We start from the raw sequence: 22,265 nt of genomic DNA, 5'->3' as shown, positions 1-22,265 counted from the left end.
CACGCCACACACTGCTGCACGCCTCACACTGCTGCACGCCACACACTGCTGCACGTCACACACTGCTGCACGCCACACACTGCTGCACGCCTCACACTGCTGAACGCCACACACTGCTGCACGCCTCACACTGCTGCACGCCTCACACTGCTGCACACTGCTGCATTATTCACACTGTTGCACGCTGCACACTGATGCACGCCTCACACTGCTGCACGCTGCACACTGCTGCATTACTGACACTGCTGCATTACTCACACTGCTGCACGGCACACACTGCTGCACGCCACACACTGCTGCACGCCTCACGCCACCACCACATCACTCAGGGACACCACCACATTACTCAGGGACACCACCACATCACTCTAGGACACCACCACATCACTCTGGGACACCACCACATCACTCTGGGACACTACTGGTAACGGGTAAGTACCACCTACGCAACCCTAACCACCTTAGGAATGTATCACGCAGGGAACCAGGACCTCACTGGCAACACCTGTACTAGGGAGAACAACCACCTAAGTATGAAAACAAATTCCTATGCACACACAATATCACATTTGACACATAGTAATGTAATCATTAATTAGGTCAGTATGATCCTAGAAATTCTTCTGCAATTCTTCTGATGAGAGCAATTTTCTCTTTAATTGCTCAAGCACTGTCACGCCAGCCGACACGTGTTTCGTCAGAGTTCAGATTGCTCTGACTCTTCAGGGCTTAATTTCAATGAAGGCGTATAATGTACTTCCACTTAACCGGTGTTAATTCCAACCCGGTAAGGGTGTCTGATTGGTTTCTTTCAGTGCCAAAACCGCACTCATATCTTCATAAATCTTCTTCAAACAAAGGTTTCTCTTCAACTTAGTACGCCGTGATTACCAAGCCAAATGAACCCAGAACAATTCTTGTGTTCAATTATTTCAATCTGTTATGAAAACACCGTCTCAGCGCGCAAAATCTTCTCACATGATAGTTCTTCGTGATTACATCTAAGGACGTCCGAATGTTCCTGGACCTTCTAACTCGTCTAGCCGTGAATCCGGCGTCTTACATCCCATTACAATAGTGTGGAATGAGTACGGACTACCTAAGTATCACTATACATTTAGGGGTATAGGCAGGAACACATTACACATGATGCATCACAACATTCAGAGGTGTAGGGAAAAGCACATGACGCATAAAAACACATTCAGAGGTGCAGCAAAGAGCAATTGCGCGGAAATTGCATATGCCACAACCTGTGACTGTCCCCAGGCCAACTGACCTCTCTGGGGCTAGGACGCCCTGTGTCCGCAATGTCAGGGGCCTAAACGGAGCAGCTGCCCACTAAGTGCTGGGCAGCTGGGGAGATGATGCGGCCAAGACAGTGGAGCCTTGCAGGCTCTGGTCAACGACACTCGTGTCCCCGTGACTCGAGAACAAACTGTGGGGCAAGTGGGAGCTGCCGGCTGCCTCCGGGGCCGCTCTACCACGCAAGAAGAATGCCCCCTTAGGTGTTGGAGTCCCTCTCGTGGGACTCGAGAACAAATGGGCAACCAAGAGCCTCTCAGGGCTCAAACACAAAGCAATGCCCCTGAGCCTCTCAGGGCTCATCCACAAATGGTGCCGGCCGGTGAAGTCCCTCTTGGACTCAAGAGAACAAATGCGGCACTCAATGCCCCCTGAGCCCTTGTGGGCTCTGAGGAAATGGCGGGGCCAAACAACGGTGGAGTCCCGCTCGGGGGACTTGGGCTAAACTCAAGGCCTCACTCCCATTGGTATTTACAACAAGGGGTGGTGATGGACAGAGTCTCTGAATTAAGCAGAATACTCTCACCCAGTCAAGAGATCAGGGCTAGATCCAACACCGTTTTTTAGCTCATTGCACCATCCGAGTTTCAGAACCTGGCTGTATGCAAATTAGTCTGTCCCTGGCCCACTGCATCATGGGAACAGGGCAGACCAGACTACAAAAGCCAATTCTTACACTGGGAAGGAAACAAGCTTCCGGGGACCGGTTTCTGGCATTACAGCCGTCTTCGGCCCGGCTTGCTTGAATCCTGATGGTGCAATGAGCAAGGGACTCACATCTGAGTATACCCTTCCACGCTTAGGGTGGACAAAAATATTTACAACAAGGGGTGGTGATGGACAGAGTCTCTGAATTAAGCAGAATACTCTCACCCAGTCAAGAGATCAGGGCTAGATCCAACACCGTTTTTTAGCTCATTGCACCATCCCAGTTTCAGAACCTGGCTGTATGCAAATTAGTCTGTCCCTGGCCCAGTGCATCATGGGAACAGGGCAGACCAGACTACAAAAGCCAATTCTTACACTGGGAAGGAAACAAGCTTCCGGGGACCGGTTTCTGGCATTACAGCCGTCTTCGGCCCGGCTTGCTTGAATCCTGATGGTGCAATGAGCAAGGGACTCACATCTGAGTATACCCTTCCACGCTTAGGGTGGACAAAAATATTTACAACAAGGGGTGGTGATGGACAGAGTCTCTGAATTAAGCAGAATACTCTCACCCAGTCAAGAGATCAGGGCTAGATCCAACACCGTTTTTTAGCTCATTGCACCATCCCAGTTTCAGAACCTGGCTGTATGCAAATTAGTCTGTCCCTGGCCCAGTGCATCATGGGAACAGGGCAGACCAGACTACAAAAGCCAATTCTTACACTGGGAAGGAAACAAGCTTCCGGGGACCGGTTTCTGGCATTACAGCCATCTTCGGCCCGGCTTGCTTGAATCCTGATGGTGCAATGAGCAAGGGACTCACATCTGAGTATACCCTTCCATCCCATCCCATCCCATCCCACCTGCACTGGGACAGGAACAGACTAATTTGCATACAGCCAGGTTCTGAAACTGGGATGGTGCAATTAGCTAAAAAACGGTGTTGGATCTAGCCCTGATCTCTTGACTGGGTGAGAGTATTCTGCTTAATTCAGAGACTCTGTCCCTCACCACCCCTTGTTGTAAATCACTCCCATTGGAGCGGCCTGCTATCAACCGGGGCCGCTCTCAGTAAAACGAAACTGCCCAAGACTGAGATAGCCCCACTGTGGAGGGAGGGCGGGCACCGGCAATGTCCCCCGACGCAACCCTCTCTCCCCTCCTGAACACCACGGGCCCCCACTCACCAGCGGTGCGCGCAGGGTTGTCTCCTCTTGGCGCTGGCAGGGTCAGGCAGGGTGCGGGGCTCTCCTTCCACACGGGAGCCCCGCGGACTTCACCTCTCCTTGCCGGCTCCTCCCGCTCCGGGATGCTTCTTCTCGCTCCCATGGGGAGCCGGTAGCACTCGGGGTCCCGTGGAGGCTGGGTAGGCTCATGCCCTCCTTCTTCTTCTCCCACCGGCGTCAGGTGGGAATGGGCAACAGGCGGGACCCATACCCTGCACGGGAGACCCGCGGACCTCACCTGCTCAGTCCCGGCCTCCTCTCTTCACCGGAGCGCGGGGTAGGCTCCCGTCTGCTTCCGGTTTCGGGGGCAAGTACTTCCGGGTCGCCGCGGGCAGCGCAGCGGCACCTTTCAGGCACTTGCAGGTGGGGAGTCACTATCCGAGGGGTAGGCTCCCGTGAGATAAACTAAATGCCCAAATTAAACGAAAGTGCTCCTAAGCGCTAGGGGCACAAAAACGGCAGATAAGCGGGATGGGCACCCGCGCCGTAAATCAGCAACCAGAAGGGGGATCCTCTCGCTCTTACCCAGCAGCGCGACGCTGTAGAGAGCCTCCTGGAGCAGTTCCAGTACTCCTAGGCGCTGCAGGGAGAAATCAAGCGCTCCAGGCGCTATAGGGCCAAGTTCAGGCCCACAGTCCCTAAAGACAAGCAAAAAGTCCTTCAGGAGGTGGGGTGTGGGCAAGGCTGGGCCCAGGTGCCAGCTCACAGGGTCCTCCTAGGCAGGGAGGCAATCCCCAGTGGTGGTCCTCCTGGTGCCCAGCAGCAGCAGGCCCCCCTCTCAAGTAAGAGAACATTTTGTACGAGGTCACAGCCTCTTTTTATACAGTAAATCCCTTTGTCTCAGGGTGCAGGGTGGGGGAAAAACCAGTCGCAGCTGGTTTTGGAGCACTTTGTTTTCCTCAGCCACCCTTTCCATTCACTAGGCAGGCTAGGGTCATTAAACGCACCACAGGGGGCGGAGCCAGCATTGTGTGGGGAAAGCCCAGCCCTATTCAGGTTCCAGGTGCACCCCTCCCTCACATCAGCATGCTAATCTCAACACTCAGCACCGAGGCAGACCCATCCAGACTCCTGGAGCCAGGCTCACCAGCCAGCTCCAGCCAATCACACGCCAGACACAAATTACACAAACATGCCTACTTCGAGAAGTGGCACTTCCACACTAGACACAATCACGCCGCACACATCATTGCGCAGCATTTAATCACACGAGTCCGCACATACCAAACTCGAGCTTTCACTCCCCAAGCATCAGGAACTACCAGGGACACATACAGTCCCCATGCATTCCTATGGGAGGGCAGGCCAATGTCACCACACGCACTTTCCACTGGGACACAGTGAAAGTGCGCAGAAGCCAAAAATCACTATCACCAATTCACATTCATAAGCAAAAGGTTTAGGGGTGAACCTGCCAGAAGGGCCAAGTCCAACAGACACCACCACATCACTCTAGGACACCACCACATCACTCTAGGACACCACCACATCACTCTGGGACACCACCACATCACTCTGGGACACCACCACATCACTCTGGGACACCACCACGTTCCTCTGGGACACCACCACATCACTCTGGGACACCACCACATCACTCAGGGACACCACCACGTCACTCAGGGGCACCACCACGTCATTAAGGGGCACCACCACATATTGGCTGACTTGCAGTTGTGGGCTACATTATATTGGCCTGACCTCCCGCAAGGTAAAAATTCGCGTACAAGAGCATCTGAGCACAATAAGAGCGAAGAAGTTGACCACTCGCTTAGTACAACATTTTACTGAGAAGGGACATGACCAAAAAGACCTGACATGGACTGTTCTAGAGAAGGTAGTGGGAGACACACATAACTTAGATCTCATCCTGGCACGTAAAGAGGCAAAGTGGATTTTTTCAGAAAGGGCAGACCGGGAGGGGCTGAACGAAAACATCGGGTGGAACAAAGTGAGTAGGAGGTAATCACAGCTACTCCCTTAACTTCCCAGGTGAGGACCCCTGCACTGTGTTTATTTACCATAGCAGCTCACAACACAGGATATGAGTTCGTAGTATCTTTATGTATATCCAGCAGTTTTCTGAGCCCACTCTTCATTTGCCTGAGCCCACTCTGCTTTTGCATTGTTGCTAATATGAAGACCCTCGCTACATGTGAACATCCGTGCTACAAACTCCTGTGTCCATGATTGTTGGCTATTTATATAATTTGAAAGCCTAATAGTATCATAGCATGTTGCCCGTGGTATTTACATAAGCGCTATTTGTGCTTTTTTAACATCGCCCTTTTCACATCGCCCTTTCTTTATTTACACCATGCAGGCTCGTTCCATGTAATTAATGACCTTCTATACTTACGACTTTTCCCACTAACGATGTGGAACAATTTTTGAATCCACTGCATCGTTCCGTTTATTTATTTACAATCATTGTTGGAGACGATGTGATAGTCATTTCGTTAGACAACACTTAACCCGATCCAAAATGGCCGCCGCAGTTACCGCTGACGCGACGCGTTACGTAACGTGGAGGGCGTGGTTTGGAGCAGTGGGTACTTGCGCGTCGAGACGGCAAGATGGCTGTGGGACCGTCGGAAGCGCCGGAGGGACGCGGCAATAGTAAGGATTCTATATGATACTTGAAGGGCTCACGTCTTTGCGGTATGCTCGTCTTTTTTGATTTAGTCATCTTGTCTGAATGTGTGACGGCAATTCGAGGCGGGCTCGCAACTTTCCCTGTCGGAAATATACCGGGTGCCGAAAGTCGGGGAGGATTGAGTTCTTTCTCTTTGAGCACGATACCATTTTTTGAACATTTCTACTATAAGTACGGGGTAGTTAGTAAATGAGTAATTTCATACGTACATGGTAAAGGGCAAACACGCCGTGATTAACGGGATGCCCTTTACGAAAAATACAGGTGTGAGTGCTGAAGCGCTACCTGTACCTTTTGGCTCATAAATGACTGTTCTTCCCTTTTATATACTTACTTTTTTTAGCGGGCTTGAGTTGGTATACCAAGTTACCAAAGGACACGTGATCTGATGACACGGGGTCCCCTGTATGGTTGCCGGTACGTCCGGATGTGGCAATCATAAGGTAATTCCTTGGCCCTTATATTGATGGGTTATGTGTGAGTGACCGCTAATACAAACCCCCGCCTGCGGGGTGTTTTTGATTTTACCTCTGTGTTCTGTTTCATTCCTTGATACAGGTCCGAAACATATATAAGTATGATGATTACGAACCAAGAACCCCAGACTGCCCTGATGAAATTGCTGAAAGGAGAGCAATGAAACATGTCGGCACTTTGAACTTGTATGGTATATGAAAATCCATTTTTAATCTGGAAGGCTTGCAGGACCAGAATAAAGATTGAGAGCTAGCAACCCTTACCAAAAAACCTTTTTAAACCAACTTTGGTTGCACTTTACACATTGGTTTATTTATTTTTGTTGGGGTCATAGGTGCACTGGTACACTATTTACATAGGTGCACTTTGGTATTGGCTATTTTCTTTACATACCACCACTAGTATTTATACACTTGGTTGTATTTTGGTCATCTTTGTACACTGCACACAGAGAGAGGGACCGATGATGAGAAGTGGGTATACTGGGCATTGCTAACCAGGAACCCCCTCGGGAGTTACGTCTGTGAGGCACTCTCTGTTTTCACACATTTTTTGGTCGTTTTGGGGTCCTGTGTCTATTTTTTCTTTAACCACATTAGTGCTAAGGCAATTCCTCCTCTGCGCTGCATGACCTATATTCCCATTGTTCATGACAAGCTCAGCTCGTCATGAGCACAGGAGCAGTGCACTGCATGACTAGCTGAGCTTGTCATGAGCATGGAAGGGGTTAAACCTAAATCTTTGACCCATGAGATTAGTGTTATTCACACACTTGGAGGATCTAGATGGCTCATCAGATTATCCCTGTTGGTAAATGAAATTTGGATGTATTAATAATAGGTAAGGCGTGTTTTGTTTATAGCACCACCACATCACTCAGGGGCACCACCACATCACTCAGGGACACCACCACATTACTCACAGACATCACCACAACACTCACAGACACCACCACATCACTCTGGGACACCACCACATCACTCTGGGACACCACCAAGTCACTCAGGGACACCACCACATCACTCAGGGGCACCACCACATCACTCAGGGGCATCACTCAGGGGCACCACCACATGACTCAGGGACACCACCACATAACTCACGGAACACCACCACATCACTCACAGAACACCACCACATCCTCACGGAACACCACCACATCACTCACGGAACACCGCCACATCACTCACAGAACACCACCACATCACTCACGGAACACCACCACATTACTCTGGGGCAATCACTCAGGGGCACCACCACATCACTCATGGGCACCACCACATCACTCACAGACACCACAACATCACTCACAGACACCACCACATCACTCAGGGACACGACCACATCACTCAGGGACACCACCACATCACTCTGGGACACCACCACATCACTCACGGACACCACCACATCACTCACAAACACCACAACATCACTCACAGACACCACCACATCACTCTAATACACCACCACATCACTCAGCCCAACCACTACAGCATCACTCAGCACCACAACAGCATCACTCAGCACCACAACAGCACTGTCCTTGCTTGCTACCAACAAGCATTGCCATAGCCAATAGGACTCGCATTAGGAAAGTGTAAGCTATTGGCTTTGTGAATAACAATGCTATTAATTTATATATTTTTTTCAAAGCCAACACATATTTAAAAAAAATTGTCATTTACAATACCAATAGCTCACACTTTCCTAATGCGAGACCTATTGCATTGCAAATGCTTGTTTAAAGATTGGAATGATCTCTGCTAACTTCCAGGAAGGGGGAACTTCCATACCCAAAAGAATAGCATTCAATAGCATATTAATATAGGAACCCCAAACCACTAAATGCTCTCAATATGGATGGTTCGGTATTCGATCAGGAACAGGGGCTCTGACTGTGATAAAAGAGGTTATGGCTGCCTAGGTTTCTTGTATGAGAATTCGGGGACTTCTCCGATGTCAAAGAGAACAATGACCTGTAAACCAACATTCTCCTCATCCTTCTTAGGGTCAAGTGCGTACAGACCCCCAAAGTGGGATACCCACTCTTCCGGCTGAACAGTACACTCTAATGCAGTCCTAGGTCCACTCAGACAAATGGCCGATCTCTGCCAAAAGGACTTATTGTCTTTAACGACCAGGGCCTTCTGTAAAGAAGACTATAGTGTGCATTCCCATTGATTTTTTAGCTCGATCCAGAGTCTGTCTATATTTAGCTCTGCAATCCACCATGTCTGGGCAGGATTTGGATTTCACTGCTCTTAGGAGCTTGCCCTTGGCCTTCCCGCAATCCTTGTTCTACCACTCAACTTCCGTGGTACTCTTCTCCCCCCTCCCCCAAGTTTAACGTGGTATTTATTTCCATTTCTTGATTGGCCCAATAGTTCCCTGATCCGTGTAAAGAGTGCCTCATGAGGATTACTCAACTTCCCAATTAACACCACCCTGCGGAGTTTGAATAGCTCTGCCACATCCTTGCACTCTATGGCCTTGACCCTACCCAGTCCCACTTCATCGTTTTCTAGATGTTAGTATGGGATATGTCGCCCAGGTCACTCCGACCCCTAATGATGAGTTCATTTTCTCCTGAATTAAATAGAGACCGGCTCAAGGCATTGTGGTTGCTATCTGATCTTTCAACCACCTTCATATCCAATACAATGGGCCACAGTCTAAAGTCAACCGGACAGTAATCTATTCCAATTGAGTGACCAGGTCTATTAAATGTCATACCACCGTTTGTGCTGGATTTAGTCCTGCCATTTGGGGCCATCAGATCATGCTGTAGCGTAAGGGTCAACACTTGACCTCCTCTTTTGGTCCATCTAACCTTAGGAAGGTTGAGCGGCGGAATTTTTCAAAAACTATCCCACTCCTGTCAGATCTGGTTGCGTGGCGGCAAATGGCTCAAAGGTACAGTTTAAATACCCAGCTACCAACATAGGAATATTTCTTATATTGTTCGCAAGGGTGGTATCTAAAATACCTATGGTGTTCATTTTCTCTGTTTCCATGTGCACTCTATTGTATACATTAAATATTCTGGTCTTTAGCCCTGAGGGAAGAGCAAGATCAATTGCCAAAATATCCACAGAATTAACAAAAACTGTTTTCACTTTGCACCAAAGTGGGATTTTCATCCAAGTCACTAAACCACCCAAAGGCCTCACTCTCCCTTTCCTTGTTGCAGTGATACCGTAGGAAGAGTACACGCACCTATGCGGTGTGGTCAGGCTCCAACTTTCTTGAAAAAGGATCACATTGTGTGAATTCATGAAGCTTCCCCATTCTGGATCTATGAGCATTCTAGCGATCCCAGCAACATTCCATGCAAACACCGTGAGGTACTCATGAAGTGCAACGGGGCTGTTTAGTTCATGCCTATTATTCTCCACAGCTACTCCCCTGTCCTCCTCTTGGCCCGCCCGACACACTGCATAGACCTGACGTCTCAAAATCCCCTAATACCCTGGGCACCTTCTGTATCGTAGTTCTTCGGGGCCAATCATCTTGATGTTAAACAGGGGACTGTATCAGGGGTGGTGGCCTAAGTATTCGTTCCCCCAAGCAAAACTCGTGGCTTTTTCATCACCCTCTTGACATGATGATCCTCTATCCTGGAGTCAACCCTGACCACCCGCAGTACCCCTAGTCACAATTTCCCCTACCTTCTGTGCATGACCTCCTGGCCTGGGACACTCATCGGCAATCAATCTGTATTTAATATTAATAACCGTACTGGCACATGAAATGGTGTGGGAGTCAATGGCCATAATTAACCCAGCAACTATATCTCTGTGGTAGAAACTAACTCTCAGTACATCATGTACCAACCCAAATGTTGATATCCTTTCAACCTGTGTGATGTCATCCCTAATAATAGTGCTGCGTGTCCCTGATCCAGTGAATACCGTATTTTTGAGTGAATAATGGTCTTCTCGTCTACCACTGGAAAGTTTGGGGACTTGTGCAAGATTGATTCTTGCTTCTTGTCTCTGGGCACAGGTTCTAGTGTATTGACCGTCTTTGACTACCACTTTTAAAATGGATGGACAAGCCTTGGGGTAGAGCGACCTCCCTCATCAAGGGTCACCTCTCCTCTGTCAGACTTTCTAGGCACTCCCCTGCCCTGAAGTGGCCCACAATGTATACAGGCCCAGACTGGCCATAGCGGGCACTGGGCAATCCCCCGGTGCGCCGCCAGGGTGGGGGCCGGTTTTGAGCCCCTGGGGGCCGGTTTTGTTACAGGTCAGTTTTTGCAGCATTGCTGCAAAATCGGCCCTGCAACAAAATCGGCCGAAAACCGGCCCTAGCAAAGCGCTCGGCGGCACCTCCAACACCCCCCGAGTGGGGAGGGGGGGCCGGCCGAGCACTTTGCCAGGGCCGGTTTTGGTTCCCAGTCCGGCCCTGAATGTATACCTGATCTACCAGTGTGAACTGGTGGGCCTCCTATATGGCTAGAGAGTGGTTGCCTATGGGGAGGAGGGAGCACTGGGTAAACCCAGTGGCTATTGAAGGAAACAACGTTATGTTCATACAACAGGAGGGGGCTTCTGTTGTAGCCCCCTCCTGTGAGCTGGGCAATTGCAGATGGGGGGTCATTTGGTGTTTGTTTTTTCCTGGGTCGCTACATCCTGGGCCCATTTGTTACTCACCCTCCTTTCCAAGGCACCCATCACCTTCCTTAACATGGCTACCTCCTTCCCGAGGGACTCAATAGTATCTTTTAGGCTGCAGAGTAGAAACAGACCTTCAGTACTTGATCTGCCCGATATTACACCTCCCTCTATACTATTATCCTCTTCTGAGAGTACAGCATACTTATTACTACATTGAATGTGGTCTATCGAGTCTACTACGTATGTGTCTGTATGCTGCTCGCAGGTGCTACAAGGCTGTTCTGTGCTCCTGCATCCCATACGTTTCCTGCTGATCCTGCAAGAATTATCAAACATCTGTGGAATTTGTTAGGATATTTTCTTTGCACGGAAGAGGACAGGAAGGAGCTCTGGTAGTACTGGGGTTGAAGGGGGAGACAAAATTATCATGCGACGGGGGTGAGGGGCTATGGACAACTGCTTGACACTCCGTAAGTAAAACCTCAATCCTGTCCATAGTGTCAGTACAAGTAGCACCACTGGGCTTTTTTAGAAAGCGGGACACCGTGGGCCCTATCCTGAACTTTCCTTTTTGCCATGGTTAGACAACGGTGACAGTCACTTCTAACACGCAGATCTGATTAGCAGATTTAACAGTTAAAAGTCTGGGGACCAAGGTGGAACGGGGGAATAATTGCTCCAGAGGAACGGTTGCTGCCAGCCACACCACCAAATGCGCATCGACTTTGGTTTGGTTTCTGTCACGTGCTAACTGGGGGCAAATATAACCAGAGGAAGGAAGAAAGATGTCGAAAACAAGATGTAAGTAAATACCTTTGGTGTGGGGCAAATCCCAACTGGATCCAAATAACACCAGATGATGGATTTTGCAGGGGCGGTGGCCACGCCCCGCCTCCTCCTGTTGCAGACGGTCGGAGGACTAGAGTGGCCTTGGCCCGGGCCTTGCACGGGCGCGACCTGCGCGTGCTCCATGTTGCGGGAATCAGCAGGCGCTTAAGAGCGCGCCTCACGGTGGCCCCTCCTCCTCAGGGCTGGTGGAAGCAAAGGAAGCTCAAGTCTTGGGAACAAGTGCAGAAGTAACTCAGCAGCAGCGATTAGTGCACACTAGTAAAAGGATCGATGCACTCAATGGGCAGATGGACTCCATGGGCAGACACGTGAGATAAATTGAGGAATTGTGTTTTATATTTCCCTTTCATTTTGGAGCAACTTTACTTTGGTACACGTATTACATGTTGTTTTTTTTATATGACACCGTAGTTCAAACTATATTCCGCAAAGTAGAAAAAGTCACCCCAGCAAGAACCTTTGAACATTCTGTATGTGTTTTTGTCTTTTCCCCGTTAATCATTACATGCCTTATAATAGCAATGCCATAGATGGTGGCCACTTGTGTAGTGATGAATGGGCATGTTGTCTTTATTACAACCTTTTTTGTTAAAACGCTTAGCATGTTTTATGCATACAATTATTTATTTTTATATCTATGAGCACGCTGTAAAATCAGTAAAAACATAATTTTCCCAAGAAGAGGACTATAAATTCATGCCAGTAGCTCTGCCACATTCTTCTCCTGTCGTGAAGTGGGTTTGAAGACTGTTAAATAGCTACAGACCTGGAATGAGTTGAGGCATGCTGGCAGCCGAGCTCTGTGCTTCCTTTTTAACATAAAAAGCATCATTTAACAAGCTTCTTAGTTTAAGAGTTGACACAGTATGATCAATTTGTAATTGAAAAGTGCTTATTAATTAATATTTTCCATTATTGGTTAGTAAATGCATGGATTACTTAAGTTCAAAGATCTTTATTCGGTTATTCAGGTAAACAACCATAAAACCACAATCAAATAGACAGAGTTTTAAAATAAGTACAGTCTAAAAACCACTTCCAGAATTAAAAGTAACAATTCATCATAAGCGTTACAATGTTAAAAACAAGTTAAAACATTTATCCTTCCATGCTATTACTACATTTTAGTGCTAATTTAAAAAACTGGTTACATATAAAGTGCAGTCATGGGTTAGCAGCTGTAAATAACAAAGTGCGGGTCTAACCTGTTTAAAGTTCATTTTTTTCAGGAGGGGTTTTAGGTAGAGTCTCCGAGGTATGTCATAATAAGAACAGATAAATAAAAAGTGCACCAAGTCCTGTGGAGACACATTGTCGCAGCCACAGGACGGTAACACTTGGCCTCGGTGGCTCCCCTTAGGAACAGCAAGCAGTAAGTGGAAAAGGTCCAAACGGAACCTAGTTAACAGAAATCGGTCCAAGCCCGACATTGGCCAAGACAAATACGGTTCCATTCTGGGTGTAGATTTTATTACAACATATTTCCTAACGCTGCTTTTGTTCAGTTCCACCTCCTCTCGTTGCAGATACCGAGAGAGAGAAAAGGTTTTCCTCACAAAAGTAACGTCAGATCTGCTAATAGACTCTGGTCTCATGGATTACTCACTAACCCTGGATTTCCTCTGCTGCTTGGCATGAAGCGCTTCAACGCCTCGGGGAGTCATAAGCACTGTACAAATGAAATTAGAATACAATATAGTAATCATAGGATGAAAGGTAATACAATAATTCGTCATAATTACGAATTTAACTCTCTCATGGCGTCTCCCTCCTCCATAGCTCTGCCAAAATAACTCTTTCCTCTATGACGTTAACAGCTTCCTAGTATGAAAGACTGCCTTATGCCATATTCTCCTTTGGTCAGGTATGCTGTGTGCTTTAATTTAAAAGTTTGTATCTTTCCAGTAACTTTGCTTAAGCAATGTCTACGGTTGAGGCGCATCAAATGAAAACACCATATATCATATAATCAGGACCACTGGAATGATGAGATTCTGCAGTCACAGTAATTTCCACGTAAGAATGGATTTACCGCATTTGCCACACAATCCGTCATCAGATGCCTAATCAGCATCTTTTATCCCTAAAATGTTTCTAGTTCAAACAAATAAAAGGTTGCTAAAATGCAGCAACATGTGTTGCCATGTGATGGTAGACTCTTTGCAAAAGTTGATTGATTACCTTTCTGTTCCTTTTTGCTGGAATTGAATGTTAAACTGGTACTAATGAGATGAAAACTTTTCCTGGATAGTGTTAAAGTGTTAAATAATTAATACTATCATAAAAGATGCTGCATTACTCCGCATAATTCGTTTTTTCTTGCCGCACACTTTGGTGAACCCTGCCACACAATTTGGTCTTCCTCTGCGGCATAATTCCAGTGGACCTTCATATAATGACTCAAATTTGTCTAATTTTTAAAGCTCAGTGGTTGCCTGAAGGTGTCCTGAGCTGGACTTTTAATCACAGTTTGCCAATAAAAGGAGGACTGTAGTTTTTTTAAAAATCACAGATGATTACTAGTAATGCGGACAAAAAGAAGGCGCATGTTCTATATTTTGGACGAGGCAAGCTCATCTGGTGTAGGTGAGAATAAAGAGTGACTGAGAAGCAGAGTGAAGGCTTGTGGTGGAACATAAGGAGTAAACCTATTTTGAAGATAGACCGGGCTTTGAGCATTGCCATTTCGATGTACCAGCAAAAATTGATTCTTTCTATTACTAGAAGTCAGTGTTTTTATCTCACTCTTGCAAGTTTTATTTCATCCCTGTTTTTCCCTTTGTCACTGTTCTCCTATTGCTTTCTTTCTCTTCCTACTCCCTTTTCTGACCTTCTCTCTGTTTCTCTGTGTCAAAGTATGATGTTGAAAAATAAATCCTGGTCCCCAAAAACGAGGGCCATGCCACCTCAAACCTGTCACATATTAAGCACTAGCACCCGGTACAAAAATTAGTTATACAATCCCAAGATAAAGGCTGTTGTCATAATCTAAAATGGAGAAAATGCCTAGTTGTGTTACAAACTGTCAAGCTTCAAAATAAAGTCGAGAGAGACTTTTCCTTATAGTACATAGACGCAGAACACATGTGCCAGCTACTGTATTTTTCCGAGCAGAGACGAAAACGGTGGTATCAAGCAAATTACAAGATTTCTTACTGAGTGAACTGGGGAGAAAAGCGAACGTAGTTTGGTTGTGCCACAAGTCAGAGGTCCACTGCTAATGGGGGCTGCTAAGGATCAAGACTTTGGTCTTGCTAAAATTAAGCTTAAGGGTGTCATTGGCCATCCCACTGAAGATGATGATCATGCAAGATGGGAAGGTGTTAGAATCAGTACTTTGGGCTCTGCCAGAGCAAAGGAGAATATGTGGAACTCACAGGATCTAATGACAGTCTAAAGATGGGCCACAATGGCACTGAAAAGAGAGGGTCGTTTTGGATCTCATAACATAACGTTCAAATTTCAGACCTAATCTGGGATAGATATACCTCTTGAACCATGCCAGTCAAAAAAGATGTAATCAATTTTCTAGTGTTGTGAATCATACCCATCACGCTAAAACAGGAGAGGAATGCCAAAAGTGTAACTAAGTCAAAAGTTCAGGAGAGAGTTAGTAAAATGAGGATAGTAACAACACCATCATCCAGCATCATTCCAATGATATCTAGAGCTGCTGTAAGCACCGTCTCAGTCCTATGGGTGGTGAAGAACAGGGTCCAAAAGTATGCGAGGACTCAAAAAAACAAGAGCATTGAAAATGGATTGCTTTCTCCAAGTTTTTAGCTGAGTAGAGGGGCACAGGAGTTTGGATGGATTTATATGGTATCAAGAGGATCAACCAACGGTTTTTGAGCAGCGATACTACAATGGGCTCTCTTTAAAGAAGGACCAGTGATTAGGGAAGTGAAGGGTTACGATTGCTGCATGGGGAAGAAATCAGAATTTTGGTACCCATATAAAGATTTTTGGGTGGACAAGGATCTAAGGGGTATCCACAAGAAATAGAAAGTAATCTGTTTGTTACATTATCAAGGGAAATTGAGACGAAGGAATCTAGGTTAATAAGTCAAATTGTAAGGAAACATGGTCAGGCAATATAGAGTAAATCACTTAACTGTGGAACAGTGGATAGAGAGTTAAGAATGAATTCTATTTTAGAAATGAAAAAGTCCAAAGATGGAATAACAATAGTTTTGGTGCTGGTAGGATTACTGAGTTCTTTACCAACTCAAAAAATTATCTTAGTAGAATTTGTGGGAGCTAAGTTTAAAAATAATAATATAATAAATACTGCAAACTTTAAAGACCTCTAGCTAGTAATCAACATGGAAGTCATATATATATATATATATATATATATATATACTAGTTATAGTTAGGCCAGCTGTTCCATAGGAAAACATGTTTTTTTGAGTTGCTAATAACTTTGGCCCTGTTTTACTTTCAAACCACAGGGTTTATAATAAATGCATTTGATACGCAGCGTTAAGCCTACATCCCTAGGCAGGGCCGGCAGCGTAGATGTAGTCTAATAATAGGGCCTAAATGCCCGCATAGAAAGACATAATTGACACAGCGGTTTGCCTACAACCCCACTGGGGCCGGCCGCGTACAATGCTGTAAGTAGTGGCGACCATCATATATTGCAGACAGCCCATTTGATAATTTAGTGCATAAAAGATAACCCAGTAACTAGTCCAACATGTAAAGGGTAGCCCAACGGGCCCCCTAGGTCATATACGAAGTCGAGAGTCTGAGAGGAAAACGAAAGGAGGAGAGGGAGATGTACTAGAGAGGGTAAGAACAGAGAGTATAGTGGAGAAGAGTGAGGCGTGCATCGAGGAGGGGAGCCTAGGGGCAGGGGGCCACAGCACGTTGCCTACGCTATCAGAGGTGTCTAAGGCAGCAATCTAGTGGGGTTGGGCGGGGCCACAGCATCGTCGAAGAAGCGCAGGTTCCGAAGCCTGGTGGGCGTGTGCCGCGCGTTCTCTATGCTGCAGAGGTAGCTAATCAGGGGCTTCCAGACAGCCCCAAAGCGTGTGTCGCGCGCTTGCAATCGCGCTGTGAGAAATTCCATTGTTATAACATGCCAGAGCTTTACAAACCAGGTTGCTATGGGGGGGGCTTCAGTCCTCTTCCAGTACAGGGCCACGAGCTGCCTAGCTGCTCCCAACATCTGGAGCGTCAGAATCCAATCGCTACGTGTAAGTCCCTTAAGGCTGGCAAGTTTAATGCTGAGTAAGATCGTGCTCACGTCTTCAGGCAAAGGAAACCCCAGTACCCCTTTTATGTGGCTAAGGACTTCCGTCCAGAAGATAGACAACACCGAGCCTCCCCACCATATATGGACAAAGTCCCCTGATGCAGATCGACACCTCCAGCACAAGGGGGAGACTGCGGGGAACATCTTGTGGAGACACTGGGGGGTGTAGTACCACTGGGTCAGGAGTTTGTAAGCGTTTTCCCTCTGTGGGATGCACCGGTATATCTTGGGGATGTCTCGCCAGAGCCTTTCCCACTGTGGGGGCTCGATGTCTGCGCCAATCGCCAGGTGCCATTGATGTTGGTATGTATGAGATGGTATGTTTGTCGGGTGTTGCAGAACATGATAGATCTTGGAGATCAGTCCCCCCGACCTTCCAAGGGAGCGCGCTAATTTCTCAAAGGGGGTAAATTGTCGTGTGTCCGCTTGTGACACACCCTCTTCCGAGACCCAGTGCCTGAGTTGGGCATATTGCCACCTTGCCTCCCGTGGTATACGAAACTCTGCCCGGCAATGTTCGAATGTTTTAATTGTGCCCCCGTCGTACAAGTCACAGATTACCCTACAGTCGCCCTGTGCCCATTTGTCGAAGGCGCGAGATTTGTGGGCTGGCGGAAAGTGTGGGTTCCCGACTATGGGGGTGTGTGGGGATGGGAACGTGGTGAGGCCCCTGGATACGGCCACACTGTCCCATATATCCAGTACTGTCTTTGTGGGCACCGCCATATATGCACTCCCGGAACGGGCCGTGCGATGCAGCCATGGTAGGTCCCAGATGGTTCGCCCCGTCACTGTTCGGTCCATTTGAAGCCATCATTTCTCACTTTTCCTCACTCCCCACTCCACCACAAAGCGGAGGTGTGAGGCCCAGTAGTAATGCACCAGGTTAGGGCAGGCCAGGCCCCCTCTGTCCCGTGGTGACATGAGGAGCTGTTGCGAGAAGCGGGGCCTCTTCCCGCCCCATATAAAGGATGTAATTTCCCATTGGAGGCTTCGTATGCAATGGAGTGGGATCGGAGTGGGTAGGCATTGGAAGAGGTACAGGATTTTGGGGAGAATCGACATCTTAATAGTGTTCAGTCTACCCAGCCAGGATAACATCAGGGGTCTCCATCTCATGCATATCATCGAGGATTGCCATCTTCCACTCCCGCCAATTCACCGACGTCCACTCACCCAGGGTGGGGGTCAATAAAAGGCCTAGGTAGCGGATATGGCGCTCAGCCCACTGGTAGGGCGACGGGTCTTTAATAGCAGGCATGTCCTCCTTCGGGATGGTAAGATAGAGGACCCAGGATTTATCATGGTTAATCTTGAGGCCAGAGGCGCCCTCATAAAGGCTGAGCACCCTGTGCAGGGCCGGAAGGGATTCTCGTGGACGCGTCAGTGTAAGGATAAGGTCGTCGGCAAACAACGCCACCTTGTTGCTCCGACCTCCATGGGTGATGCCATGTATGTCTGGCGGCCGCCGGATTATTTCTGCGAGGGGCTCTACCGCGAGAACAAACAGCAGGGGCGACAGCGGGCACCCCTGCCTTGTACCTCTGCATATAGTGAACGGCGCAGTCAGCGTGCCGTTGACCCGAATCCTGGCCTGTGGCCGCACATATGGGACCATGATCCTCGTGACCATCTGAGGACCCAGTCCGAACTTCTGCAAAGTAGCCCGTAGAAAGGTCCAGTCCACCCGGTCGAAGGCCTTTTCCACATCCAGCGACAGAAGGCATTCCGGGATCTTCCAATGGTGCACCTTCCCCACTAGGTGTGCGAGCCTGCGCACATTGTCCGCTCCCTGTCGATCTCGGATGAATCCAGCCTGATCCGGGTCCACAAGGCTCGGCATATGCGGCTCAAGGCGCTTCGCTAGAAGTTTGGTGTATATTTTAAGGTCCGTATTCAGCAGAGCTATAGGGCGGTAGGATGCGCACAGCGCGGGGTCCTTCCCAGGTTTTGGAATCAATGCAATTTCGGCCATACCCATATCAGGGGATGGCCCCACGGCGTCCGTAAAGGAGTTGTACATCCGCAGGAGGTGGGGTCGGAGTTGGGACTGAAACATGCGATAGAAGGACATAGGCAGGCTATCTGGTCCCGGTGTCTTCCCTAAAGGAAGATCCTTTATTGCTGCCGTTATTGCCTCCTCGAGGATGAGGCCCTCCAGATCCTTCGCCCACCCTGGAGACATCGCCGTCCCTTCATATCCGTTCAAGACGGCCTCAACCTCTTCCGCTCGGGGGGCTTCCCTCTGGTACAGGGCAGCATAGTATCTTTGGAATGCCTCACGTTTGTCCCTCTCCGAGACAGCCCTTTTTCCGCCAGGAAGCTGGACATTGGCTAAATGGGCCTTGGCCGCCCGAACCTTAAGCCTTCCCGCCAATAAGCGGCCTACCTTGTCCCCTCCCTCAAAGTATTTTGCTTTAATGAACTTTGGCCCTGTTTGACGGATCTCCATGAAACTTTCCAAAAAGGTGCTACTTGTTACCCAGTTTGGGCATGGTAGGTTTTATGGTGTTTTAGGGTGAATTTCAAGTGGGGGACAAGAAAAAAGGGGGTCCCAAAACACAACATCCCCATGCATTTTCCATAGACTTCTTTAAGAAGGGCTACAGGAAAAACTGCTGACGGAATATGACCAAATTTGGCAAAGATCTAGATCTTGGTGCGCAGATTGTTCTTTTTAAGATTTGGTGTAATTAGAACTAAAAGGTAAAAAATATTTGGATATCTGGATGGTTGGGTCCACAAGAGGCTTGATAGACTCTCTCAGGGAGCCAAATCAAAATTAGACTATTCTGATTAAACTACCACAGGGGCATTAGGGAGGGCAGCAGCTGAAAGGCTCTGTCTTTACTGGTAGGCAGTGGTTAGATGGGGAACGGCCATCAGTCTTTCTGTCGGTGGTGGGCAGGGCAGCGGTGGGCGGAAGTCATGGGTTCACAGTGACATCCAAGGGGTGGTTTTAAAGGCGAGCGGAAAAGCATAACTGCGGGTTTCGTAGGGGTGAGAGTAGAGTGTAATGGATGCTTTAGTAGGAGGTACGACAGCAGTGGTTTGTGTTTGGCGGTGATTAACTGAGTGGGCTTTGCTTGGAGGTGGCTCAGCAAGTAGGAGGATGTGTTGGTGGGCCGGCTGGAGGCAGTGTTATGTAACTTTGCTGGAGGGCGCAGCAGCAATATTTACAGTTTTTTGTAAATCACCGATGAGAGGGCGGATGTGACCAATTGAGGAACCAGAATCTTTTTGTATGGCTGGGGTGAGCCCCTGCAGTATGTCGGTCGCTGGCCTGAGAGCTCTAGACTGATGCGTAGAATGGGGGCCCCCTCCATGTACTTTGCAGGGGCCCCCCTCTAGTTTCGTTACGCCACTGGCAACACCAATAGCTAACTTTCACTAATTCGAGCCCTTTTGGATTGCAAATGCTTGTTTTTTTTCAATACAGTGAATAAATGTGATTCAATTATTTGCTACCAATGAAACATTAATGCAACAAAGCAAGTACACCGGATAGTACTGATAACAAGTGGCACAAGTTCTTGAGCTGTCAGTGAAACACAGGAGTGGGCCCTTAGTTGCTGCAATGGTCTAGGCGCTACGTTCTCTTAATGAAAGTGTGGACATTTATGAGAAAAGGCTGCCTTTCTTACAATTGTTTACTGATCCCAACTTGCTGTCCATCTTTATTGATTCTAGAAATTTCCCTACTGAAGAGGGTTTCACGGACAGCAACTGTAAGGGCTCTCACCCTGTGCAATTTGTTCTCTCTGAACACTGAGAGATTTGAGGAGGTGTGTGAAGCATACCCAGAAATGAAGAAAACAATTGCAGAAACTGCCGCTGGTCGTTTGGAAACGCTTCACGGTGAGAAAAAGATGAATACTTTTGAATATAATACCGTAGAAAAGGATGTAGCTCTTCTAAAACACTTTATAGTAGGAATTCATTAAGGGGCCCACTGTTTCTTAAATACTGAAATAATATTTTCATTTATGTTTAAAACATTTTTATTTTGTATTGAACAATACAATATGTACAGAGTTATAATTTCACAACTATGGTGTACCAAGGAAGGACAACACGTATCATATCAATCAAGCAAAATCTTTCTAAACTGAAGCTTTCATGCCATGTTTGCCGTATGTTTATATATTTTTTCATGCACCCAGTACCTCCATAAAACAATTCTCAGGGTACATACACCAATTCATTACCGATGCCACATCTCTTGTGATACCCTCACCCCATGGCATTGTGACATTGAACCAGCAGATCTAAGTCTCCCTGAATGCCTAATGCCACCATACAAAGGATTCGAAGTATCTCCTCTGATAGGGCTGCATGGGGAATGGCGCCCACTTATTGCCAACATTCCTGCCTCTCTTTACACCCCTAGAACTGTATTGCATCTCTTACGTCCCCATATATTGTGCAGGATGCCAGTTCTCTTCTGCATATGATACAGGTGGTATTTGTCACCAGCCCTATCATACAAAGCCTTGACCATTTACAGTACACTCTTTACTAGATATAGGATATAAGCCTCGAACTAGTTTAGATGCCATCAACCTGGGGATGGATAAGAGCCCCTACTCTTCCTGCATTCGCTACTTTTCTGTCAGATATAGGATTTGATGAAGCGGTGAAGCGTCAATCCTCCCAAAAGAGTTGAACCCTCACCTACCTATAAGTCACTATACTGACACAATGGCGAAAAAACGGAGAGGAACAGGAAAGGACAGCATGCCTCTTCAGGATGGATACAAGAATGTTTAAGCAATGATATATGCCTGAACTCGGTATTCAAATAGACACTACAATGAAGAATGCTAGTTATATATAACAAAACAGCTCTCTATATTGATATCAAAGGGAATGCAGTACTTTTCACATATTTCCAAATGTAAGCTTTGAGGGGCTTTCAGGATGCATCCCAACTACCCCAGGAAAGCTATGTGGTATGCCTTTGCGCCACCATATCAACTCCTTGATAAGTGGAGAACAGCAAGGTTCACTAAATTCAGAGGAACCAAAGATAAAAGAACAATACAAACATGGAGGACACCTAGGGGTCCATTAGGATGCGGACGGATCGCCACCGCCATGCAGGCGGTGGCGATCCGTCCGCCATCCTTGCCCGTCCGCCACCTTTCTTCCCCCGCCATATTACGATGGCGGGGGGGACTGTGGCGGAGAGGAAGACCGTCCGCCGCGGTCGGCTTGCGATC

At 47.6% G+C, this 22,265-nt stretch overlaps 1 protein-coding gene across 6 annotated transcripts in view; it reads left to right on the top strand.

The window, feature by feature from the left end:
• The window catches only part of LOC144771467 (potassium/sodium hyperpolarization-activated cyclic nucleotide-gated channel 2-like), a 1,987,727-nt gene that overhangs the window by 1,885,870 nt on the left and 79,592 nt on the right, over positions 1-22,265 (top strand). For all 6 annotated transcript variants that reach the window (XM_078655897.1, XM_078655894.1, XM_078655895.1 and 3 more), the window contains one exon: positions 20,734-20,901. In XM_078655897.1, the coding sequence (XP_078512023.1) occupies positions 20,734-20,901 (168 nt within the window). The remainder of the gene's footprint in view (positions 1-20,733; positions 20,902-22,265) is intronic.

This window comes from Lissotriton helveticus, chromosome 8 (genome assembly GCF_964261635.1).
Source record: "Lissotriton helveticus chromosome 8, aLisHel1.1, whole genome shotgun sequence".
Lineage (NCBI taxonomy): Eukaryota > Metazoa > Chordata > Amphibia > Caudata > Salamandridae > Lissotriton > Lissotriton helveticus.
The sequence above is the reverse complement of the archived record's forward strand: the minus strand, read 5'-3'. Positions and strand labels throughout refer to the sequence as shown.